Source organism: Oreochromis aureus, linkage group 8, assembly GCF_013358895.1.
Source record: "Oreochromis aureus strain Israel breed Guangdong linkage group 8, ZZ_aureus, whole genome shotgun sequence".
Taxonomy (NCBI): domain Eukaryota; kingdom Metazoa; phylum Chordata; class Actinopteri; order Cichliformes; family Cichlidae; genus Oreochromis; species Oreochromis aureus.
The window spans coordinates 31,387,608-31,415,062 of record NC_052949.1 but is presented as its reverse complement, the minus strand read 5'-3'; the positions used below and the strand labels follow the sequence as shown (position 1 = coordinate 31,415,062).

General features: G+C 40.5%; 1 protein-coding gene across 3 annotated transcripts in view; it reads left to right on the top strand.

Moving 5' to 3' along the window:
* Positions 1–27,455, top strand: part of rab3gap1 (RAB3 GTPase activating protein subunit 1) — a 99,162-nt gene that overhangs the window by 68,860 nt on the left and 2,847 nt on the right. For all 3 annotated transcript variants that reach the window (XM_039616664.1, XM_039616663.1, XM_039616665.1), the window contains 8 exons: positions 4,599–4,653; positions 4,968–5,324; positions 12,980–13,117; positions 19,085–19,312; positions 20,094–20,190; positions 22,329–22,432; positions 23,302–23,417; positions 23,744–23,846. In XM_039616664.1, coding sequence (XP_039472598.1) covers positions 4,599–4,653; positions 4,968–5,324; positions 12,980–13,117; positions 19,085–19,312; positions 20,094–20,190; positions 22,329–22,432; positions 23,302–23,417; positions 23,744–23,846 — 1,198 coding nt within the window. The remainder of the gene's footprint in view (positions 1–4,598; positions 4,654–4,967; positions 5,325–12,979; positions 13,118–19,084; positions 19,313–20,093; positions 20,191–22,328; positions 22,433–23,301; positions 23,418–23,743; positions 23,847–27,455) is intronic.

Here is a 27,455-nt window from a genome sequence, read left to right as displayed (position 1 = left end):
TCTGATGACTATGTGCTAAAATTGAAAGTATTTCTTTGTTACCGAAAGAAAGTCTGAAATACAGTCTTATTAAGTCATCCAAATCTGACATGTCAGCCACTGTTTCTCTCACTTTGAGAGGTGAAATTTTTGGAGAAGTCCTAGTTTTCTTTTTGACAGTGGTTGCTTGCTTTTGCAGAAATTGAAGAGGGCAATCCGCTCTCCGTACGAGGGAATGTAGTTTGCCAAAGTTGCGTCATCTATCAGTGCTATGACGTCACAGTCAATCTGCACACAAGAAGAAAGAAAAGACTCATTTTCTGCAACATTTACACTGCAAAGCAATATTACGGTTAAGTCTCTTAGATCACCGCTAATGCCAGTAGGAGAGTACTGACTGTAGTTATCAGGAAAGCTATCTATTTTATGCAGGCCGAAACACAATAATGAAAGAAGCAAACTAAGGCATAGCCTTTCAGTAAATGGTAAATCCTAATCTGTATTTAAAAAAAGGCAGGACTTGATTGGTTATGATGTAGGTAGTACGTCTTCTAAGGATGTTCTACGACACTGTGGTGGCACCTGCTGTCTTTTATGTTGTGGTCTGCTGGAGTGGTGGAATGGCAGAGAGGGGCAGGGGGAAACTTAACAAACTGGTCGGGAGGGCCAGCTTTAGCGGTCCGCTAAAGTCCACTGAGCAGACTGGGGAGGAGAGGATGTTGTCTAAGCTAACATCCACCATGGACAACACCTCCACGCCCTCTGCATGAGACTGTACGAACACTGAGCAGCTCGATCAGCAGTAGACTTTTGTGTACACGCTTGTGTACATGTCTCTGTACATTTTTATCTGTACATATGAATGTTACTTATGTATGTAGGACTATAACGCAGAGTCATAAATACACAGTCCATTTAGTCTTTAGACTTTAATCTCAGAATTCTGAGATTAAAGTCAGAATTCCTTCTGCTGAGGTCAGCATCTCCTTAGTTTTGATGGCGCTGAGCAGAAGGTTGTGTTCATTGCAGCAGCCTGTCAGTTTTTAACCTCCTGCCTGTTCGCAGTCTTCTCCACTGATGATTGTCGTGTCATCAGTAAATGTAACGATGGTGTTAGAGGGTAGGTTTGTATTCATGAGTGTACAGGAGAGCAGGCAGTGATGCCTGTGGATACTTTATGACTGCAGACGTTAATATTCTGCCAGTGTTTCACAGACTTGTTCAGCAAACTTTAAACACACTTCAAAATGCTTCTCTTTTTTGCCGTGGCTCTTGAGCACATATTGTTTTCTTTGAAACAGTTGTACCTGCTGATCCAGGCCTTTCTGTAGCTCTCCACAGCTGGGCCTTGGCTCTTGGACGACTCTTCTAATAATTATTTTCACTGGTCTGTGTGAAATCTTGTGGGAAGCACCTGGTCATGGCCCATTTATGGTGAAATAATCTTCTTTCCACTTTACCAAAAGTGCACTGGAGCCTTCAGTAGTTCTTCTGTAACCACTGCTATCAGCATGTTTTGCAAAGGTCTTGAGAGAGCTCGTTGTTTTTACCCGTCATGAGACGTTTGTTGTGTGAAACCTGAATAATGAGACCATCAGTTGGGACTGAACCAGCTGATATTTGATTCGATATTAATTTGCGAGGTCTGTGACGTATTTACATGACTCTTTGGTGGCAGGACTCCTGGGCTGGAGGTGCGAGTCCCACTGAGTCTGTGGATGTTGTTGGACTGTCTTGGTTTCCCACCTCGGGATAAGCAGACTGCAGTAGCGGTTTCCCTCTCTTAAGAAGTGGAACTAGGGGCTGTCCTTGAACTTGAACAAAGCCTCCCTGGAAGTCTGTGACTGGGTCAGTTGGTTTGTTCTGAAGGACAAGCTGGAGAACTCTGGAGTGGACCATCACCTCACTACCTGGATTTTGGACTACCTCACCGACCGACCACAGTATGTGAGGACTCAGGGCTGTGTGTCGGACAGGGTCGTCTGCAGTATGGGGGCCCCACAGGGAACGGTTCTGGCTCCGTTCCTCTTCACCATCTACACTGCAGACTTCTCCCACAACTCCACCCAGTGCTTCCTGCAGAAGTTCTCTGATGACTCTGCAATAGTCGGCCTCATCACTGATGGGGACGACAAGGAGTACAGAGGGCTGACTCAAGACTTTGTGGACTGGTGCCAGCTGAACTTCCTCCAGATCAATGCCAGTAAAACCAAGGAGCTGGTGGTAGACTTCCGCAGGCACAAACATCCTCCACTGCAACCACTGAACATCCAAGGTATGGACATTGAGACTGTGGACAGCTACAGGTACCTTGGTGTTCATCTGAACAACAAACTGGACTGGACTCATAACTCAGACGCCCTCTACAGGAAAGGGCAGAGCAGGCTGTACCTGCTGCGGAGACTCAGGTCGTTTGGGTGTGGAGGGCCCACTCTGAAGACCTTCTATGACTCTGTGGTGGCCTCAGCCATCTCTTATGGTGTGGTCTGCTGGGCGGCAACATCTCCGCCGGGGATAGGAAGAGACTGAACAGGCTGATCCGCAGGGCCAGCTCTGTTCTAGGATGCCCTCTGGACCCAGTGGAGGTGGTGAGTGACAGGAGAATGGTGGCTAAGCTGTCATCCCTGTTGGACAACATCTCCCACCCCATGCATGAGACTGTGACAGCACTGAGCAGCTCCTTCAGTGGGAGACTGCGGCACCACGGTGTGTGGGACGGAGAGATTTCGCAGGTCTTTCCTCCCCACTGCTGTCAGACTCCACAATAAAGACTTTAACTGATCAAACACACACATCCACACATGTGCAATAACACTAATGTGCAATAATCTTTCTGGCATCATTGTATTTTTACTCAGTTGTATATAGCATTTGTATTCTATTTTTATCTTATTGTATATTTTATTCTATTTTATTCTACTGTATATAGTATTTTATTTTATTCTATTCTGTACAGTTGTGTACTGTATTTATTCTTATTTTATTTTATTCTAATTTTTGCTTCATAACTTTTGCACTGTCCACTTCCTGCTGTGACAAAACAAATTTCCCACGTGTGGGACTAATAAAGGTTATCTTATCTTATCTTATCTTATCTTAGTTGAACCTGAGGTTGAGGATATATTTTCACTCCAGGAGCTCCTCTGCCTGCTGTCAGATGGTGACGGCATGCAAAGTATCTGGTACCACTGTCCTGCGGGCCCCTCCTCGTGTGCTGCTGTTGGTCCATCAGCTGTGGAGAGAGTGAAGAATAAGTGACAATGAAAAGTTGTTCTCGTTGAACTCTGTTATTGCTGCTTTATTTGTGGCCAACATTCAGCAGATATTGGCATTGGTCGATTTCAGTCGGGATCTTGAAGGACTTCATGGAGGAGCAAAACCTATATGCAGACATTTGTGGGACCACGTTAGTCTGTTGACTTGGACACAGATAAAAGACAGAAACACATTTTGAGACCAGAGGAGATCGATCTTTCAGAGCGGTGGCCCCCAGGCTGTGGAGTGCTTTGCCTCCGTCATTACGTTGCCTTGATTGCATTTATTTTTTAACAGCAGCTTGAGACTAGGGCTGGGCGATATGGCCCAAAATTCATATCTCGATATTTTTTAGCTGGATGGCGATATACGATATATATCTCAATATTTTTATAAAGCCATAAAGTAAGAACAAAAAGAGAGTTCTTAGTCAAAGCTGTGTCCCAGATCTCATACAGGCACTTTTATTAACATACAGCATAGATGTACATGAAAAAATTACTCAAAGATAAATTATGAGCATTTATGAAATAATAATGCTCCATAAATAAAATAAAACAATGTTGTTTTGTGCATAATAAAAAGCTCAGAATTGTGCAGTCAAAACGAAAAGCACTAAAATAGTAATCTCCAACTGTTTTCTTTTTACCAACCAGCTCCTCTTTGATAGCTGCTGTGTCTGTCCTGTCGTTGCCTGCAGGTGAAGCGATGGGGGAGGGGGAGTTGTGTTCAGTGAAGGAGAGAGGCAAGGCAGAATAACGCGGCGTAAAGACAAAAGTGGACGAAAGAGAGGCAAACTAGCGGCTCCACAAGTATAATTATAACATAACATAGACTATATCAATATAAACGATATTGTCACATTTCATGTCTCGTATAAAAATATATCAATATATTTAAAAACTCAACATATCGCCCAGTCCTAGTTGAGACTCATTTATTTAGCCTGGCTTTGAACTAGATTTGTGCTGTTTTATATTACTGTGAAGCACTCTGTGGTTCTTATCCTGTGCCATATAAATAAAGTCAAATGCGTTTATTTTACTATGTCTGTACTTTGTCTACCTTCACAATAAAGAGTTTTTTCATTTGCACTTCTGACCCCTGAGCTGACACTTTCCATCCAGGCTTTGGTGTTGTTGTCAGTCATGTTGAATCTGCATCCCTCTCTAATAACAGATGAATGACCAAAATACAAAAATCCAACTCCAAGTACATAATACCAGGCACAAAAGCCCCTGCAGTGAAACTGTTTGTGCCATGCTCTAACTAAAACTTTGCTTGCAGTTGTTTAAGCAGTATTTGTTTCTCTTTTAACACACTGATGTTCACTCATATCCATCTATGTGCTTTCTAATCTGCAGGCTGGCAGGTGGAGCTCCTGATCTTCGCTGTTGTCTTTTGCATCAGAAGTTCCAGGTAGCCACACAGTGCACACAGTGCAAGGACTAATTGAGTGATTTAAAAGACACAAAAAACAACATCATGCACATTTGTAGACTTGCAACTTTAATGCAAGTGGTTTATCAAAAGTGTTGTTTTAACTTTGATAATTGGAACGATGTTTAGGTGATGAAGGGAAACGTATGAATTATGAGAGTTGATGCTCAGTGTGATACAGCATCTTCAAACTCCCAAACACCTCTTTAATAAAATAAATGTAGTGTTGTCTGTTGAACACAAGTAGCAGTGTTAAGTTTCCATGTGTAAAAAGAGTTTTTGTTCCTGGACAGATGCTGAATTGTTGTATCGAAAGAAAGAAGGCCAGAGATGAATCTCACAAAGTACCCGAGGGGAAAGAAAAGGAACACAGGGTCTCAGGTGCCTGCCAGAAGAGCCGCCAAGGACCAGAGTGTGCAACCAGTGCTTCCAGTTCAACAAGAGAGGTGTCTCAAGGAAAATCCTGGGACTCGTGGAGTGACAGCGAGGAGGAATTCTTCGAGTGCCTGAGTGACCAGGGCGAGACTGAGGCGACACAAACTGAGGACCGCAGGGAGGGGAGTAAAAGCAGAGCTGAGGGCAGGCTGCACCCCTACAACAACATGACTCTGCTCAACTCTGCAGAGCCTCTCTATGTTCCCGTCACACAGGTCAGAGTCACTGCCTCACTGTGCAAACACATCAGGCAACTCATTGTTTTAGCTCATATGCTGTTGTTTGTTTCAAATACAGCATGTTGAAAATAATAGTCGGGGTCACACAGGGTGGAGCCTATCCCATACCATAGGGCGAGAGGCGGGGTTCACCCTGGACAGGTCGCCAGTCGCAGGGCGAACACAGAGAGACAGACAAATATTTATCCCAGGAGTGGGCGACTCCAGGCCTCAGGGCCGGTGTCCTGCAGGTTTTAGATCTCACCCTGGGTCAACACACCTGAATCACATGATGAGTTCATTACCAGCCTCTGGAGAACTTCAAGGATAAGGATAAGATTTATTTGCCTGCAACTGAGGTGACCTAATTGACCATACATACAATGTACAAACTTAACCTTGGGGATACAGGTCAGGCTAAGTAGCAACAAAGGATAGCCCTAACCCAAGACATGTTGGGGAGCTCATTTAGCCATTTAATCAGCTGTGTTGGATCAAGGACACATCTAAAACCTGCAGGACACCGGGTCTCGAGGCCTGGAGTTGGACAGCCCTGATTCTGATTTATGCTCTCATTCACACCTGTGGGCAGTTTAGAGTCAGAGTTAACCGAACCCCACTTGCTCCATGTTCAAAGACATGCAGTTAATAATTAGAAGTAATTAGAACTTGTTAAGGTTCAAAAATTAAGGAGGGATACAGGAGGAAATCCAAAATAACACACTGATCTGGCCGGGTGGAATTAGACGATGATTTAATGAATACACGCAGCGTGGGGAGGTGTAAACTGCAAAACATCAGTTGTAAATCTCCGCCCAAAAATACACTTCAGATTGCTTTTATAATATCAGGGTATTATAACGCCCCTTCTTGCGTTTACAAGCACATAATTTGCACCTTAAGAACATTATTTGCCTCTTCTACAGACAATGATCAATTCTAAGAGATAAATGCAGACACAGAAGTTCCCCTTTCTGGCATCCTCTTCCAAATATGGTGATGATCTCAGGCCTTTGAGGTCCCCATGGACTTGTCCTCCTTCTGTCACCTGTTGTCAAGTAAACTCTAGTGCAACATGTTGCTGAATACACTCAGGCCTTTGCTCCGCTACTATTTTACTGTAACAATATACTCAGCATATAAGCTTTTAAGATTATAGATTTAACTCAACGATTTAAAGTGGTTCTAACTGCACCTGTAATAAACATGTTAATATGTGATTATGATAACCCCTGTAATACAAATTATAACATAATGCCAACAGCTTCAATAAATGCTTTGATGAAATGATAATTAATGCAATGATAAAGATGATGGTTATGAACAGTAGCAGTAAAATAATTTCTTCCATCCCACAATTCCCACCGTTTTCTTGTGTCACTCCTTGACCCACTCTGTCACCTCTAGATCCATTAATGGCATCATGGGCACCGAAACCACCATTCCCAGGTCCACTGCCTTCGCTCTGACCCTCTCTTGCCGTCCCCTGACTCAGCAAATCAGACAACCACCTCATGTCATCTAGGTGGTCCAGTAATAAAACGCCCGCTCCCACTTGAAAACACTTCATGCTTAAGTGGTCTCTGCTCCTTTTCTGGGTCCCTCTCTAGTGGAAATCTTCTCCTGTAAGGGATAGAAAACAAACAGCCTCTCTCTGCTACACCTCACTAATCTACTGTGTTCATCTAATGTTCCTTTAATTATTCAAACTTGGTTCACAATATCATGTTCTGGGCTCTATCCTTTATATTAACTTTACTTAATCTCAATGCTCTTCATGTGTGTGAGCAACGCTTTTAGTTCTATTAAACACACCCAGGGTAAAATATACACCATCCCCATGTCAGCCTAACTCTCCGCTAGAAAGCACGCTTCAAATTTTCTATCAGGATTTATGCCTCTTTTTGCTTCAAGCATATACATAACATGCAAAAGTTACTGTTAATGCCAGTTAGACAAGTTTCCATTATCTACAACATTTTGTTTCACCCGCCTCAGTAGTTGCTAAGCAGAAACAAAGCAACATGTGTTCCACCTTTACCCTACAAAATAAATCTCTGTCATGTTTGTGTCTGTAAGCATGTTATGCATTCATTCATTACACTCCACGCCATCCCTGCAAGTTAGGAGCTGTACAGTTAAAAGCTACATCAAGTCCAGGCCTTTGGCCTCGCCTATGTTTGAATCATGTGTGTTTGTAAGCGTGAATGCTGTTTATCCTTCTGTTGCTCCAAGTCCCCCGCAATATATCGACTGAGACATCGCGCTCATCGAAGCTTATGACCTTAAATGGACCGAACATCAACTCTGTTAATGAGCACGATCGCAATGTGTAAGAAAAAATCATTTCTACATATATAATCTCCAATATTATTCATTTGAGTCAGCGACACTTTTAACACTCTCTTAAGAAAAACTCTCTCCTCTACCCCAGAAATAAATTTGTGTAATATCTGTTTTAAAGCCTACATTATAACCACTTATCCTAAAAATAAAAAAGAAATCAAACATTTTCTACTCCTAAAATCTTCACTAGTTTTCCCCAAATTATCTAAGCATATCTTTTATTCCCACAGTTTCCCTTTAAGTTTTATATACAGCTTCTTATGAACACGGCATTTTATCTTCTAAACAGGATTCAATTCATTTTAATCCTTTAATTTACACATGAAAATAACACTTCCTACCTCAGTTTTAACATATCTAAATTATCAAAAACCCCAATAATTATAAAATCATCCTAAAACCCATTTCAAATTAAACAAATTAAACCTCAAATCCCTCTCTTTTTGACACATCTCATGTGGCAAAAAACTCAAAATGCTTCACCCAAGCTTAGGAAATTAAAACAACAAGGTTAGTCATATCATTTCTCAGAACAGCTCAGCAATCCTCCTCTCTGCTCCGGCCCTGCAACCCTGTATTCAAGGAATGAAATCAGTTTAATCATCATGTCAAATCTTCTCAAACTCCTTGCTCCATGCAAAGCCTGGATCCTTGTAATTTCCTGGAAACACAACCTGTACTTCACATTTCATACTCAACTCTCCCCCTTATGATCCAATCTGTGTCATAAGAAATAAACTTAAAACAGAACAGTTATCATCCATGTATTTCTTCTGTTGACAGTAACATGAGTTATATCAAAAAATGTTTCCCCTTTAGCATTAGGCATTCTCCCAACAATATAATGTACTCCCCTAATCTAACCCCAGTCAATAAAACAGAAACTTTCTCAAAGCAAACATCAGCGACCCAAAATCAGCCTCCCCAAAATTAAGTCTCCCACTCGTCCTGCTCATGGCAAAAGCAAAACAAAGCATCCCCCTTTCTCCTCCTGGCATGACATGTTTGTCCACATTTATTCATCCTCTCTTTGGTCCAGTCACACACATTCACTCACTTTTCACACAAAATATTTGCCAATAGTGGAGCCTCCAAATAATCAGATACTCCACATCAGCAACATGAGCTCATTCATTTGTTTTATTTTGTTTTCTCTTTTTAGAAAATAGTTCTTTATGCTTTTGTCTGGATTGAATCGCTACAATCCTTTTAGACAGAGACTCACAACCAATCAGGTCTCCACCGGTAGACTCCTCCTCAGCCAATCATAATCTGGAAAGCCCACCTTATGTTTGTTCTCGGAAATTTTGTCAGCGCTGTTAGTTCACTCTCTTCCAGGCCTGCTTAGAACAAAAATGAGAAAAAAAGAGAGCTGATTATTAGCTCATCAAAGTACAAAACAAAATCACCTGACAGGTTTTCTCTAAGTGCACTGTTACAAAAATAATGGGCCCCTCTCAGACATGTCCATGTTTAATCAAACTCCCTCTAAAAAATAAAAACAACAGCCTCAAAAATCTGAAACAATCTTAAATTTCACCCGTTCAATACACCGAAAACCTTGTCAAAAGCTGCACCGTTTTACACACAACCATGTCCCCTTAGACACTTCACCATACTTAGATTCAGCCTAAAATATAAACACGTTATAACAATGTGTCAACACTAAATTATAAATTTCTTGTCCAAATCTGCACCTCTGAACTGTCTACTTTGCTTCCTTTCCTCAAGGCCTCAATCACACACACAGCAAGCTCCTCTGTCATCACTCACTCGAGCTAATTTGCATACTGAGTCACATCTCAACAAGTTGCCGTGACAAGAGGAATGCCTGTTTAAACCTTAACACATTATTCAATTATTTTCATTTTCTTTCTATACTAATCACTAGTTTTGATCAATCAGTACGAGAGCACTCCTAAGTCACTCTTATAAAAACTACTTTAATCACTTGTCTTTTGTTTTTTCCATAACTCACTCCCCTGTCATATAACCCCTTTGAGTCAACTTCAACCTCAAGCTTTAAGTCTATTTTATTAACCATTCACACCATTCTATCACTCATACAAGTAGCAAGCTGATCTTCATTGCGTATGCTTGTGTTCTTAGCCAGGTTTAATCAATGTCTATGCATTAATCTTCATGAGCTTGTCTTAGTAAGGTTAATGCATTCTCTGTTTGTGTGTGTTATTTTTGCATATGTTGCTTCGCAGTATTTCAGACTCCTTCACAATTTTCCACCTAAACAGTCAGTTTTTCTCCTTCCCTTGAATTACTAACCCAAACTTTGATTTCCCACCTTAAATAACAGCACTCCTGGTCTTCAGCCAGGAGTTAGGGCTTGCTTTTCAGGTTCATGGACACATTACGCTATGAACAATTCAACCAGAAACTTGCCTTAACATATCCAGTTATGTTAACCTATAATTTTCTTCCGACCGCTGGATGTGGAATATTGATCCAGGTCTGCTTTGTGCCTGAAAATAACAAAACTAAGACATTTTCATTATTATCACGAGTGCTTAAACGACCCACTTCCCTCTCTGTCCTTTCAAAAATACCAATTATATTATGTATGTAAGCATGTTCTTCCTTGCATTTTATGTTAATTGAGTGTAAGCTGCTTTCTGTGTTGCATGTCCTGTGATCATGTTAATGAAGTGTAAGGTGCATCTTCATTGCATCTTCCGTTATAATCAGGTTTAATTCATGCATCTCTTCCACTGAGTTCTGGATTCAAACTATCTCACTTCTGATCCTTTCTAAAAATAATTTCACAAGTAACAATTTGTGTGTGTGTGTCTTCTATTTGTGTTCACCTCTTTAATCGTGATATGGTGGACATCCCTAAACAATCATGAGTTCCGGCTTCAATTTCAACCCAATTATACCCTGTATTCTTGCAGTCGAACTTGTCCTGCTTCACCTCTCACTGGTCCTTTTTCTTCACAGTGTCCTGTGTGGCCTTCAAATCTCCAGCAAACACAGTCTGTTTCTTCTCTGTTTCTTCACAGTCTTTTCCTTTAGGTGAAGTCCCAGCATGGCAAATATGACACTCAATGTCCAGTGCTCTTCCACAGTTCTTTATCCCACTGTTCAACTGCCCAGCCTGTAATTCACTCATACATGTTGCATCACTTGCTTTTCTTACATGCTTCTGCTGGTCTCGTCAGTCGTCATCAGTGTTATGATTCAGTGGCACTGTCTTTTGCCTGCTGTATTCAAGTCCACGATGTTCTATCGGTCTTCATCAGGAAATTAACTGTCCTTTTAGGTTCTTCTCAGGATGGGGACAAAGTGAGAGGTCAAGCTATAGAATTTCGAGCCAAAGACGGGCCTGTCTTCCTCCCAATACTGTTAATCTATAGTTTTTCCGCTGTACTCAAGTTTCCATGTTGAGAGAAGTCCACCTGTATTGACACACTAAAGCATACAATTAATATCATTTTCATTTCTTTTCTTAAAAGCTCCATTTGCTTCATGTGCCTAGAGTTTAACTCGTCTCTCTCTCTTCCCTGGGTGCACACTTGTCACAGTGAGTTCCCCTTTATGGGCATGTAGTTCCTGTTCACTATTTCCTGTTTCTGCAGACTAATCGAACTCTTTCATTTTGTATTTATAGTCTACAAACCCTCTTTAATTCTACTAAACCTTGATCTAAAAACAATACACCTTCATTTCACACATACACTTTTAAATCTACTAAATTCTTTGCATTTGTCAGCAATCACATCACCGTCTTCAACGTGCTCCATTTCAATCCTGCAAGACGCAGAAATGAATGTCTCCTTCACCTAACATAAGACTAAATTACCATATCAACATACAATTACTGAATTTCAATCTGAAATACACTGTCTGTTATAATAAACCCAAAGAGTAAGCGGGTGTACCAAGTGTATATACTTATGTGTTTTTGCACTGAAAGAAAAAGAAACTCAAACTCTTGTAACATCACTCATGCATTTCTTGAATTAAAAGCACTTTCAAACTTTAAACATCCTACTTTACATCACAAAAGAAATATATCTCACACCTTTATTTATCATTTAAAACCTTCTAAATCACTCTAGATCCTCTGACCAAAACGCTGGTCTAAAGTATGAACAGTTTCTTTATTCTATTTCCAAACTCAGTCACAGATCATATGTTCACTATAATCACTCAAAACTTTATTTATACTATTGTAGTGAGCAAAACCAGCATCTTACTTACAGGCATTTAGCAATATTTGCAAACAACAGTTATAAAGCTCAATAATACTCTAAACCGAAACCAATCTCTCTGCGCGTCACCGCTGCTCATTTGCATTCACACACACACACACACACACCGTCTAAAAATAGAAGTCAGCACTGCCTCAGACTCCTTTCACACAGAGATCTCTTATTTTATATTACAAAGACGTCTTATAATTACAACTGCACAGATTTTAGGCCTGACATTTTAACACCTAAATAATTTCGACAAATTTAAGTTAACGGTCCAACCGATAAAGTCCAACTTTTTTGTAATCAATTAAGCAGTATCTGTCCAACAGTTTCTGCCCCGATTTCTAAGATCCCTAACTCAATTTAAAAGTGTCCAACACCCAAGGTCCAACCTTTGCTGCCCAAAAAAGCGCAAACCACCGTTCCAAACGGTAAAGTGGTCCAACCACTAGCTATTTTGGAGTGCCCCAAGCTCCACAGTGACCAACTGACTATCCCTCGTAGAGGACAACGGCGCGCGTCCGAACCGTTGGCAAGCGTTACCTCTGGACAATGCGCTTCTTAGAACTTCCAAAGTTCTGTTCTACCAAACTTTAAGTAATTTGAAGACACCCCATAAAATCACACAAGCAATTATATTGATGTCCAAGCCCGGCTTTATATTCAATTGAGACTTTACTGTCACAAACACTTCACCAATTACCTATTACTATATTCAGTTAGCAGTCCAACTGCTTTGTATTTTCATTCCTTTATTATCTTTACTCAGTACTTTGGGACTCAAACCCATTTACAAACTTCCATTATCATTATGTCAACTGACAAACCTCATGAGAACTTCACCAAAATCAAAACAGACATTTACCAGTAATTTCAGTGAGTTGACTTTTAATTTGTGATGTCCAATTTGGCACACTTTGGAAAATTCAACAGGTATGTGCCTTACCTTTGAATAAGCGGTTGTAACAGTACAAAGGCTTCCTTTGTGTGACAAAACCATGAAAGCAGATCACATATAAGTGGTTCACAGAAATGTCATTAACCTCGGCTGAAGCTGACTGAGTCTAATATCGCTGCATCATGTTTCATTTTCAGGAACCAGCTCCAATGACAGAGGACCTGTTAGCAGAGCAGTCAGAGGTACTGACCAAACTGGGCACATCAGCTGAAGGTACCCACCTGCGTGCTCGGATGCAAAGTGCCTGTCTGCTATCTGACATGGAGTCCTTCAAAGTGAGTCGGGCAAACGCACACACTTTCAATTCAATTCAATTCAATTCAATTTTATTCATATAGTGCCAAATCACAACAAAAGTCGCCTCAAGGCGCTTTATATTGTACAGTAGATTGCACAATAATAGATACAGAGAAAAACCCAACAATCATATGACCCCCTATGAGCAAGCACTTTGGCGACAGTGGGAAGGAAAACTCCCTTTAACAGGAAGAAACCTCCGGCAGAACCAGGCTCAGGGAGGGCGGGGCCATCTGCTGCGACCGGTTGGGGTGAAAGAAGGAAAACAGGATAAAGACATGCTGTGGAAGAGAGACAGAGATTAATAACAGATATGATTCGATGCAGAGAGGTCTATTAACACATAGTGAGTGAGAAAGGTGACTGGAAAGGAAAAACTCAATGCATCATGGGAATCCCCGGCAGCCTACGTCTATTGCAGCATAACTAAGGGAGGATTCAGGGTCACCTGGTCCAGCCCTAACTATATGCTTTAGCAAAAAGGAAAGTTTTAAGACTAATCTTGAAAGTAGAGATAGTGTCTGTCTCCTGAATCCAAACTGGAAGCTGGTTCCACAGAAGAGGGGCCTGAAAACTGAAGGCTCTGCCTCCCATTCTACTTTTAAATACTCTAGGAACAACAAGTAGGCCTGCAGTGTGAGAGCGAAGTGCTCTAATAGGGTGATATGGTACTACAAGGTCATTAAGATAAGATGGGGCCTGATTATTTAAGACCTTGTATGTGAGGAGCAGGATTTTGAATTCTGGATTTAACAGGAAGCCAATGAAGGGAAGCCAAAACAGGAGAAATCTGCTCTCTCTTTCTAGTCCCTGTCAGGACTCTTGCTGCAGCATTTTGGATTAACTGAAGGCTTTTCAGCGAGTTTTAGGACATCCTGATAATAATGAATTACAGTAGTCCAGCCTGGAAGTAATAAATGCATGAACTAGTTTTTCAGCGTCACTCTGAGACAGGATATTTCTAACTTTAGAGATGTTGCACAAATGGAAGAACACTGAAAAAAATAATCAGTGGGATAAACATAAAAAAATTATTGTAATTGGTTGCACGAAATTAAGTTATGTTTGGTTAACCTTAGATTTTTATGTTATACCTGCACATATTTTTCTGGTAACATGAACATGACTTTTTTATGTTGTTGTTATGTTTTTCATTCCGGTCAAATATTTATAGAAACCACTTGTTTATCAGACACGAACTTTTTGTGTTAATTGTATTGGACTACTATGTGTTATATTGACAAGATTATTTTATGGTAAGCTTATTTTATTTGATAACAAATTTCTAATATATAATATATAATCTAATATATAATTGAGTGTTCAATAAATAAAAGTAAATTAAGGCTGATCTTACTGTATGTACTGTACACTTTCTCTTCAATCAAAGAAAAAAGCAAAACATTTTTGAACAATGACCTGTATTTTTGAAAATACTACACAGTTGTAACAATGGACTTTCAATTCAGGCTTCCAAAATATACATGAGTCATATTTGTACAATGCATCTCTTGAAAAACATTCCACAACATTCCTCAAAGTTATCTGCTGTAACCTGGATTCAACATTGTGGGGCCTTATGACATCACGCTTATGTAAAAAATTGTTTTTTAAATGTAAGAGCCATAAGGTAATATGGCAAAAGGGGTGTAATTATTAAAATGACATAAAGAAGAGACTTAAAATAACATTATAACCCACAGGCACAAAACCAAGAGACCTAAACTGATTAGTATTGGCTTGCTTCTATCACTAAACATCACAATCACTAATACTAGACCATACAATCTGTTTGTAGTGGTGCACCTTGGGAAAACAATTGCAAACTGGTGAAATTAGTGCAAGGCACCATTTCCATTGAGAAAAATGGACATTCAAAGTTTGAATTTTTTTTCAAAAGAGCCATGGCTTGAAAAGTGAACACTGCAGTAATAAAGGCCCCAAGTTGAAAAGTGCCAGAAAAATAAGTTTCACTATGTACTGCAACTTTACCAGTGCTGGCTTAAAAGAAAGGATGGTACATATTCGAAGAGGTAAACATGTTGTTCCCACATCATAACTGGAAAACTGTTCAATCGTACAGTCTGGTCCTGAAAACCTGGGCCTTCTTTGAAAGGCTGTTCCTTTTGAGCTCCATAACCAGTTTCTATAATACCTCGAAGGTATACTTTTCCAGTGGGTAGGTGAGGTTCAGTGTACATTAGTCCAAACAGCATTGCAGCTGCTAGGGTATAGTTATCCAAATCCTGCCAGACTCTCTGGCCTTCAAGGACTATCCCGATGTCCTCAGGGCTGCCATTGGCATCTCTTGACCTTATGATGTAAATTCCCATGGTTGTTTCCTTATTAGATCGTTGGATAATGGCTTCATCTGTGGCCTAGAAAATGCAGAATTCCAAAATTTAATTAAACAGAACACAGGTCAAAGAACATTATACCAAATCTTATTTTAATCTGTGTCACTATTCCAAAAATGTTAACATTAACACATTAGGTGAACAAAATGGATTCATTACAGCATGTGATTTGAGTCCTCAGAATGCTTAAAAGGTAATGCATTTCTGAAGTGAAATCTCCATGCAAAGAAGCAGAATACTGTCAGAGCATAGAGAGGTGTTCAACTATGAACTCCACACATAGTTCTAATGCAGGTAAAAGAAAATAAAAACACACCCATGGTAAATTGTGAAAATCCCAGGTGATTTTCAACATACTCCTGGCATAGAGTGACAAGCAGCATTTTGTTAAAATTATTATTTTCCTAAAGTGTATACACAAATTATTTTTTTTTTCTTACCTGGGCCGTGGGCTCCAGAATGTTCTGAAGTCTTCTTCCTATTTGTCCTCCTCGCCTTTTGAAGACCTTTATTAGTTTGTCAGATAGCACATCTATCTGCGAGAGTAATCTGGACTGCAGTGGCATGGTGGTAATGCACTTAAACTCTGCATTTATCTAAAAGGAGAAGTTGTCACATAAAAATGCAGTCAAAATCTCAGATCTCACAAGGTTACATCCACACAAAGTTGTTATTTTTGTCATATTACTATTTATTAGCTATGGGTCCCATGTTGCTGAGCAGTTCCATAGCTGCCCTTACTTCAATACCACCCAAAGCCTGTTTGCAACCACAGCAGTTGCCTCCTTCTGGCCATTTTGCAGTTCTGAAAATGACCCAGAAACTACATCTATTATTGTCATATGCACATCAAGGTCTTTCATTAATACTTAGTTAAATTAGTTAATTTGACCTTTCCAGAAAATTTACCTTACAGAATGTCAGCTAACATATGCAAATCTTCCCTAGTAAATAAAATAATGTTATTAAAACCTTAACTGTAACACCTCTACGTAACAACGCTAGAGAATTGTTCTGAAGCAACACCAATCTGCCCTTCAGCAGGGATAAGCACCATATATCGATACAGAAAAAATAAATTCAGCATATTTATATTTTCATTTTTTTCTTATCACTTTAAGCCCTCCTCTTAGTCTCTCTATAAATCAGTTAAAATAATTTGTTGGGTTTTTGTGTGTCTTTAACATGTTATCAGTACATTACATTCACTGCCCCAGAACATGAAATAAAGCCCCAAGTCATGCACTTCCTCTCCTAATGAGTACTGCATAGGTGTCATGCCCTAAATAAATTTAGGGAAGACCCCCCCCCCGAACAAACACACACACACACACACACACACACACACACAGCCCACCCCATGGCAAACTAGCTTGTTTAACTGTTTAACTAAAACATTTTAGGTACAACCAGTTAACTAAATGGACACAAGTTTGTTAGTCTGTATTCACTGAGAAAAAACAAGCGAATGTGACTGGGCACACACTGAAAAAAAGCTAATGCACATAATATTGTCCCGCAGCTTAAGCTAGCATTATCGTTAGTTAACTTAAGGAATGACTTGTTTTTTCCATTATGTTGCTCAACGGCAATTCATGAGAAAAACTTCCCCATCTAATGGATGTTCTCTTCGTTTCCTCTCAAACATGTAGTTTTAGGTTAAACGTTCTGCTGTTGTTCAGCCGCTGGTTTCCTCTTTCTGGTGCAAAGTGGGTCAAAAACAAAGAAGAGAGACGGACTCGCGACAGAAAAGCCGATCAGCTGATCATTGATCAGTTTCACGATTGAAGTAGCGACAGGAAGGTGAGGGAGAGAGAGAGAGAGGCAGTCGCTCCATATATCGGTTGTTAAGCTTAACATGGGAATGCTTTACAAACATTCAGAGATGAACTTACACACTTGCTTTACTTCTCTCTGGGATAACTTCCTCGGAGATGAAATGCTGGTTGAGGCTACAAATACACACAGCCGCTCTATCACATGAGGCATACTGCTCCGACATGCTACGGTTATGAGCCGAGTTACGCCGTGTCGCAAGTTTTGTGAGGTGTTTTTTTTATATTTAATGGATCGGATTACATTTTTTATTTCTCTCCGATATCCGATCCAGTAATTTAGGTCAGTATCGGACCGATACCGATACGTAATATCGGATCGGTCCATCTCTAATCCAGAGTAAGAATCTGGTTAGATACCATATTCCTAAGATTTTCAGGGCCGAGTACAATAACCTCAGTTTGATCTGAATTAAGAAGCAGAAAGTTAGCGGCCATCCAGGTCTTTATGTCTTTAAGACATTCCTGCAGTTTAACTAATTGGTGTGTGTTACCTGGCTTCATGGACAGATAGAGCTGGGTGTCATCTGCATAGCAGTGAAAATTTATGCTATGTCTTCTAATGATGCTGCCTAAGGGAAGCATGTATAATGTAAACAGAACTGGTCCTAGCACTGAACCCTGTGGAACACCATAATTGACCTTAGTGTGTGAAGAGGACTCTCCATTTACATGTACAAATTGGAGTCTATTAGATAGATATGATACAAACCACTGCAGTGCAGTACCTGTAATACCTACAGCATGTTCTAATCGCTCTAATAGGATATTATGGTCAACAGTATCGAACGCAGCTCTGAGGTCTAGCAGGACAAGCACAGAGATGAGTCCACTGTCAGAGGCCATAAGAAGATCATTTGTAACCTTCACTAAAGCTGTTTCTGTGCTGTGATGAGCTCTGAAACCTGACTGAAACTCTTCAAATAAGCCATTCCTCTGCAGATGATCTGTTAGCTGTTTGACAACTACTCTTTCAAGGATGTTTGATATGAAAGGAAGGTTGGAGATTGGCCTGTAATTAGCTAAGACAGCTGGGTCTAGAGATGCTTTTTAAGTAAAGGTTTAACTACAGCCAGCTTGAAGGCCTGTGGTACATAGCCGATTATTAGAGATAGGTTGATCATATTTAAGATTGAAGCATTAATTAATGGCAGGACTTCTTTGAGCAGTTTTGTAGGAATGGGGTCTAAAAGACACGTTGATGGTTTGGAGGAAGTAATTATTGAAGTTAACTCAGAAAGATCAATTGGAGAAAAAGAGTCTAACTTAACATCGATGGTACTAAAAGTAGCTGTAGATAATATTACATCTGTGGGATGATTATTGGTAATTTTTTCTCTAATGATAAGAATGTTATTTGTGAAGAAGTTCATGAAGTCATTACTAGTTAACGTTAAAGGGATTGTTGGCTCAGTAGAGCTCTGACTTTTTGTCAGCCTGGCTACAGTGCTGAAGAGAAACCTGGGGTTGTTCTTATTTTCTTCAATCAGTGATGAATAGTAAGATGTTCTGGCTTTGCGGAGGGCTTTCTTATAAAGCAGCAAACTATTTCTCCAGGCTAAATGATGATCCTCTAAATTTGTGACACGCCATTTCCTCTCCAGCTTACGAGTTATCTGCTTTAGGCTACGTGTTTGAGAATTATACCACGGAGTCAGGTACTTCTCTAACCCTGTTAGAGAGTCGTCAGTGCCAGTATGAGGTTTTGGTGAATAGAATATATTTACACAACAATTTGTGTCTCTGTCCACAGGCAGCCAATCCCGGCTGTGTCCTGGAGGATTTTGTGCGCTGGTATTCACCTCGGGATTACGTAGAAGAGGAAGTGGTCGATGAGAAGGGCAACACAATGGTGACGGGGACACTCAGTCCCAGGATGAAGATCCCAGGCAACATGTGGGTTGAGGCTTGGGAGACTGCCAGGGTCACACCTGCACGGCGCCAAAAAAGACTTTTTGATGACACCAAGGAGGCCGAGAAGGTCTGAAGCAGGGCGTTCGTTTTGCCACATGCGTGTTTTAAGCCAAATGTGTTTACTAAGTGGATCACAAAGTGTTTTCATAAATGTTTCTGCTGATTTTCAGGATCAGCTTGTGCCATGGGACCGTTTTGGCTCATGTCTGTTGGAGAAGCCAGTTTAACACAGATCTGTGCTCACAAACACGTTGAAGCATTTTCACATGTTGATGAAAAAGGATCTGATGCTGTCACACGTGATGTTTAACTGACACACACAGCTTTCTGTGGTGTGATGGTGTTAGTGCCACACACTCACGTGTTAAATGAAGAACAACTTTAAACCAGCTTCTCTTGATGATCCGGTCGGCTTTATGGGAAAGGGACAAACAATAACTGGGGTTAGTTGTTTCCTCACCCAAAGAGGGTCCTGGATTTGGACCCAGGCAGGTCCCTGCCAAGCGTTTGCATATTCTTCCTGCACATATGAAAGCAGAGCTTGGAGCTCCAGTTTGCACCATCACTGAAAATGTTGCCTGTCTGTTAAAGACATTGTTTATCTAAAAAAAGAAAGTTAAAAATAATGCTCATTTTCTCCGCAGTCACTGATAGTCTTATGACAAATTTAAAGATTTGGGTATGACTGGTCCCTCTGTGAATAACCATCATAGAGAAAGGTCACTGTTTATCTGGAGTCTTTTTCAGAGGCACCCGGTTGGCTGTGCAAAAATATTATGTTGATCTGAAAGAGCAAAAGGAAAACAGAAGCCAGGCAAACTAAACTTTTTGGGGGGTTTTGTCTTTAGGTTCTGCACTACATGGCAATGCAAAAACCTGCAGACCTGGCCCGTCATCTCCTGCCCTGTATACTTCATGCAACCATCCTGAAGTTGAAGGAAGAAGGTAAGTCCTCACCGTTTGGTTGAAAAACACGTTTATATGAAATAAAATCAGGGAAAATAACTCTTTGAGCCCACAGCAGGTAAATTACAGAATAGTCAGACCGAAGTAAGTACTAAAAAAGGTAAAATGCAACCTGAGATGTTAATGGAGAAAAAAAAACAGAAGCTGCATGAATAAAAAAGTAGAAAGCTTGGACACTGCCAGCATCATGCACAGGCTTTTGACGGGGCTCGCACACAAACACAAAGCAGAGGATGAAGCATCACCAAATATGTTTCCAAACCAAAGAAGGCACTGTATGATACACACTGGCGTCTAGACAGCTCAGTCCCAAGCTGAATGATGTAATGACTGATTGCATCGACACAGTCATTACATCAAAACACGACCCTTTTTTTTCCGGCACTGTGCAACAAAACAGTATCACAGCTGTGATGCAAAAATATTTGGGAACCACTGGTATAGAGTGACTGGAACACAGAACCTGGAAGTGTCCAGTGATGTGAGGGTAAAGGACTTCTTACTGGATACTTTGGTGCACAGATGAGTTTGTGGTCGGTTCAGTGAATGCAGCCCATGAGCTGCAGAAAAAGCCCAAATCCTGAGCCCCCCAAGATTTGGGCTCAAGATATGTTCTGCCTGGAAAGTTTCCCCAACATGAATTTTTTTTTTCAGTTAAGTTTTCTCCAGTAATGATCAGAAATCAGATAAAACCGATTCTTTATTTTATTCTACACACAATAAATTTATAATTATTCCAGGATACAGAAAAGTCTAGATTTTGTCTTCAGACTGTCACATCTGGAGCAGGGGATAATTTGATTTGGTTTTTAGAAGAAGCTAAATATCTTTCAGTCGTGTTGCTATTGTTACCCTGACACCTGCAGTGCAACCATTAATTTAGCTAATGAGAGCTCACGTATAATTATAACAGGTCTTAGTTTCTGGATTGTCTCTAAGTTGACAGTATACTGCTAAGACCAGTTCTGAGTCTAGAGACAGCCAATGAGAGACACTAGTAAGGACATCACTGAGGAGAATTTTCTAGTACTTTGGAGAAACCTCCATCAGCTAATGTCCTGCTGTGATACTCAGACCTTTTTTTCTAATTAAACCAGAAAGTTAGTTTTAATTTTAATTTATTCTGTAATATCCCAGAATGTTTCAGCAGGTCAGAAATGCTTTGGTGCATATCCAGGTTGTATGCAAATTAATTCTGATTAAGTCTGGACTACAAAATACAAAAAATAGCTTGGACACAGCAATAATGTCCTCGTTTCACTTTTTAAAAAAATGTATTTTGATCTTATGACACTTACTAAAAGCTTTACTTCCAGAGGTTGACAGAGACTGCTCCGTACTGATAACATGTGAATGTGTGAAGGTTTGTATCATATCTATCTAATAGACTCCAGTTTGTGCATGTAAATGGAGAGTCCTCTTCACTGAGGTTAATTATGGTGTTCCACAGGGTTCAGTGCTAGGACCAATTCTGTTTACATTATACATGCTTCCCTTAGGCAGCATCATTAGAAGACATAGCATAAATTTTCACTGCTATGCAGATGACACGCAGCTCTATCTATCCATGAAGCCAGGTAACACACACCAATTAGTTAAACTGCAGGAATGTCTTAAAGACATAAAGACCTGGATGGCCGCTAACTTTCTGCTTCTTAATTCAGATCAAACTGAGGTTATTGTACTCAGTTATTGCAGATGGCCCCGCCCCTCCCTGAGCCTGTCTCTGCTGAAGGCTTCTTCCTGTTTATAGGGAGTTTTTCCTTCCCACTGTTGCCAAAGCACATGTGGGTATATTCCTGGACAAAAGGCCTAATTTCTATTTGCAGATGTGTTCTGCAATCCTCTGAAATAGGTGGAATAATTAACTCTAATAATAATCCAGCAAGTCTTTGTGGATATGTTTTTATCTCTGTTGTAAAGATTATTATAAAATGTTGTGAAGGTTTTGTTTATTTCAAAAGGATCTATATTAGTAAGATAAAGGTTTGCAGGTTTACTAGATTTTAGGCTTTTTCTCATGTTAACAGTAATTTAGGTTACAAACGTGGCAGGTGTTTCTTTTAATCACAGCTTTCTCTCACTCTGGAAACACTGTCATTTCTTCTCTTTCATAGAGTCTGCTGAAGATATTCCATCAGTGCAAAAAAACATTCAGCAAGCTACAGTTCAAGCGAGCAAGCTCCTGCAGTGCCCCAGCCAGGACTACAAGAAGTTAGAGGTCAGTGTAAACTCAACTGGACTTTCTGCAAATAATTCAGTTTAAAAGAATGTATAATTAGATTCACCCAAAAAAGTTTTGGTTTTAAATAAATTAATCAGTGATTGTTAACTGTGGTTTTTTTTTTTTGTAGTTGAGTATGTGCTGTACATGAGGTGTACATAGATTGGACAGTGTGCACCATGGCTGGGAACTTGGTTGATAATTATTATGACCGTTGATGGTTGAACCATGAAAACAGGGGTGTGGTGCAGTGAGATTGTGGTGGAAGCTGGAATAACAAACTCCAGTGCTTCCTCAGTGATGGCTAACTTCTTTTTTTTCTAAACCTAGGTAATTCCTTCGCCTGTTCCCTTAGGCACCTGGGCTCAAAGCTTTTATACTCTGCAGATATAGGATGTGTTTATCAGTGATCCAAAACAGAGACAGAGATTGTTATTATTGAGTTTGATCACACATTAGGTGCATTAAACACCTGCTTTAATACTGTCCTAAAGTCTGAGAACAATCATCACTTCTTCACATATAAAAAATGTTCTTCTCACTAGCACTCTGTATCCATACGGCCCCTTTTCTTTGAATGGCACTGTACAGCTGCACAGCTAAACCCCACCATGTTATTTCTGCTTGATTGGACAGTGTTTCTAAACATGTCTTGTTGTGTAAAAGTACTCTTGGCTTTCTCAAAGTACGTTTAAGCATGACATGTATCCACTGTGACCCCAAACACGCCTTTTACACCCCGAGACTCACCCCATAACGTTCCACGTAGGAAAAACTACGTATGTGTATAAATGTGACAGTCTTGGGGTCTCGTGCTGTCAGGATTGAGCAGACAGTTGTGTTGCGTGTTCTTGTCCTGTGTGCAGGATTTGATTAACCAGCTGCTGACCATGGAGACAGTCATCACTCAAGCTCGCTCGCTCAAGGCCAAGTTCTCCATTCCTGAGGACGACAGCGGAGAGGCTGCTGATGAACTGAAGAAGTGAGCCACAGAGTTTGAGCCGCCTCTGTCTGTTTGCTGCTCTCACTGACAGCTTTGCACATGTTTGTGCTGTTGGTAATATGTAACCATCTCCACGGTCACTATAAATAGTTTGTCGGTAAACCGGTTGTCACAATGCATCTGTTAACGTTTCACAAAGACGGTGTCTCAAGGATCACAGTCAGTTCACACGTTTCTTTCTCGCTCATGTTGTTGGTCTTATTCATAGTTTTGGTGTCTTCAGGTTTTACATGTTCTTATTTAAGTGTTTTGTTTTGTGTATGTGCGAATATTGTAACATTTTCCACACTGTGTGTTGTCTCTAGGTTTGTGAGCTCCCTGCTGGAGGAACCAGAGGTGGTAGTGACAGGAGCAGGCCAGGGGCTGGCTGGCAGTATAATCCACAGACTCTTCATCAGTGCTCAGAGGGTAACTCTCACTCTGCCTCCGTGTCCTTTCCACGTCTTGCTGCCAATTTCATGTATAGAGGAAGTTATGTATTTGGCATCTATAGAGTTGTCTTTAGAGGTACACACACACACCAGTCAACCACTTATTCAATATCAGCATTAAGAATAGGTCGGTGTCCCGGTCCTAGAACAAGACATGAAGTAAGCGCTGTTTTATTTATAATATACTTCATGTAGATGAAACTGGAAGGACGTGGTAAGCACTGATGTAAAGACGTGCTGTTGTCTGTCAGTGTCAGGAGAATCTGCTCTATTGTAACGTTGTGTTTCTTCCTGAAACACGCAATTGCTGCTGCTGTGGTGTGAAGCACGTTCAGAGTTCACAGCAGAAAAGTGCTACAAGAACCAGTCTGTTTACCATTAGCTGAAAAAGAGAAAACTATCAATGAAAACTAAAGAATTATCAGTCATACTGTGTGATAATTCTGCAGTATCAAAGTTGTGTAGCTCTCTCCACAGTGGACCAGATCTCCTTCCTGTCTTTGACGCTTCTTTTTCTCTTTCTGCAGTAACAACTATTAATGTGCATTTGTATATGTTTACAGTGTTAGCAGTGACTGAAACAAAGCTTTGGTGGCTGTGACTCCAGAGATGGAGCCAAGTATCTAATCGAATCATCGGTTTGTTCTTTAAGCCTTAAAAATGTCCATGTGCTCCACACTGGATCCCAAATTGACTCTGATGCATCGACTGGAACATGAATCCAAAATCCTGCTCCTCACATACAAGGTCTTAAATAATCAGGCCCCATCTTATCTTAATGACCTTGTAGTACCATATCACCCCATTAGAGCACTTCGCTCTCACACTGCAGGCCTACTTGTTGTTCCTAGAGTATTTAAAAGTAGAATGGGAGGCAGAGCCTTCAGTTTTCAGGCCCCTCTTCTGTGGAACCAGCTTCCAGTTTGGATTCGGGAGACAGACACTATCTCTACTTTCAAGATTAGGCTTCAAACTTTCCTCTTTGATAAAGCATATAGTTAGGGCTGGACCAGGAACCTTAATTAGTCTGCAATAGATCCTGTGCACGAGAAAATGCTAACTTTCTGTTTTAAGATCGGATGTAGGGTTGTACATTTCCGGTAGCTTCACTTTGCAGTCAATTGCTACTGCAAAGATATACTCCAAATTCATGTCCAAAACATGAAAACTGAAAGATCGTGTTAAGTTACAAAGAGCACAAGGTGGGAACACCCACCATTACTGTGTCATAAGGAAATCAAATGATCAATTTTGACGTTTGAAGCGTGTAGATCGATTGTTTGTTTACATCATTCAACACAAGCAGAACTGCATTACAAAATCAGAAGCACGTCTCTGTATAGTGACAATTCTTTCAGCATTCAGACTACAGGTGAACAATAGTCAAAGGTTTCCCCATTATGTCGATATCAGCTAGTCAGGGGCACACTTACACAGCATGTCAACAAACTGTGAAAAGAGCCACAGAAATGATTGCTGATAAGGGTCTCTACAGATTAGTATTTACGAAGGGTATGTTGTGACGTACCTTCAAAATTACAGCGGTCCCTCGCTATAATGCGGCCTCGCTGTTTCGCAGATTTTTTTTTTTTTGTGCAAGTTTGCATGCTTTTTTTTTTTTTTTTTTTTTTTTTTTTTTTTTTAAAAACAGCGCATTGTGTTCTGCATCCTGATTGGCTGCAGACCATTGTCGATCTCCTCCGTGCTGTCTCTCCTGTACAGTACAGAATTGCTACATCGATCGCTGATTCATTGATTCATTAATGATTCACTGATGTTGAATTCTCTGGCAGCTGCTCTATTCTCATGTTCTGGACCTGAAAACAGGGTTTGGTCTTTGGTTTCATTCTATAATACTGGACTTATTTTTCTACCAAGGTTTGAACTTTGAGAGTTTAAACAAGAGAGAAACGTGTGAAAATGTTCATGCCTGTCTGAGTGTGTAAAGTGTGTAGTGAGGGGTTTTACAGCCTTAAAACATCTATAATAATTGTAAAAAAATAAGGTTGGCTACTTCGCAGATTTCACCTATTGCAGGTTATTTTTAGAACATAACACCTGCGATACACGAGGGACCGCTGTATACAAATACTGTGAAATATAGAATTTGGATCCTTTCTTGTTTGCTCTGAGGCGCGGGGGGGGAAAATATTGACAAGTCGATGAAAATCATCTACAGATATATTCGGCATCTTGAGAAATGTAAATCGCTGCTTGATTCGTCCATTTGGTTGACTTGTTTTGGAAAACCCGACGGTAAACAAGGAGCGAATATCACACTGGAAACTAAGCGCTATACCCCAGAAGTACCATATGCTAAGGCGGACAGGTCTAAGTTATAGGTCTAAGTTTCCCATGATGCACTGGGTGTTTCTTCTTCACTCAACATGTGTTAATAGACCTCTCTGCATTCAGTCCGTCTGCCCCTCATCTATGGATGGATGTTTGTTAGAAGCAAGTCTTGCTTTGGTTCCCACTGTCGCTCACAGACGGTCACCTAATGTTTCCCTGTATTACTGCAGGGTCTTTGCCTTATAACATAAAAGCGGCTTGAGGTAACTGTTGTTTGTTAATAGATAAAGCTCCCTTACTGACAGTGGGTCCCCACAGCTTGTAGCTCCATGTATTTGATGTGGCACGTTTGCCCTCGCTGACACAACCCTAAAGGGATTTGTGTGTATGAATACAGTTTATTGTTCATACAGTTAATTGCTGCATGTCTGTGAAAGGGTGAATGAGGGTTGTAGTTTACAAGGAAAAACTCCCTCAGCAGCTGTGGAGCGATGGCTCGTGGTCACCTGATTCAGCCCTGGAGATGTGGTTGGTTAGACACGCTGCTTTAATTTGACACTACAAACCACACTCACCTGTTTACACAAACACATACACACCTTTTGTGTTACAACCACCTTGTTACACTCAAACACCAAATGATGCATCTGAGCCAACTAAAGATTCACTGAGACTGAAGAAGCTCGAGATCATAAGAATTTGAGGGTCAGCTGATACAGTATTATAGGAGAATCCAACCATTGTATGTCAGCATGCTCAAGAGACTATAGGCAGCAAAAGCGCCATCTGTTAATGCATGCATGAGGAACAACGTGGTTCAGAGCGTTACCTCCTACAGCTGGTGACAGATTTCAGCTCTGTCGGTTATAAAGTCTGTTTTTGTTTTTCATCTGTCTGTTGCTCTTTCATTCTTTTGTTCTTCCTGTTTCTTGCATCAAGCTGGCTGACTTCACAACTGATGAGGTAACCATGAGCAGTAAGCCTCGTGTCTCTCACAGTTACATTTAACATAGTGCGATAAACACACTCAGTCACCGTAAAGTACGTCCTCTCCAAAGGTTCACATAACAGACAAACAGGATAATAAAAATAATCTGGTTCTTTGCAGCATCCTCAGATGAGCAACACATGATATTATTACACATCTCAGTATTTATTATACTGAACAAAAATATAAACGCAACACTTTTGTTTCCATGAGCTGAACCAGATACTGACTGGTTTTGCGACCTGTGTGTCATTGTGCTGTGTGAGCAAACGGCATATTTCAGAGTGGCCTTTTATTGTGGGCAGT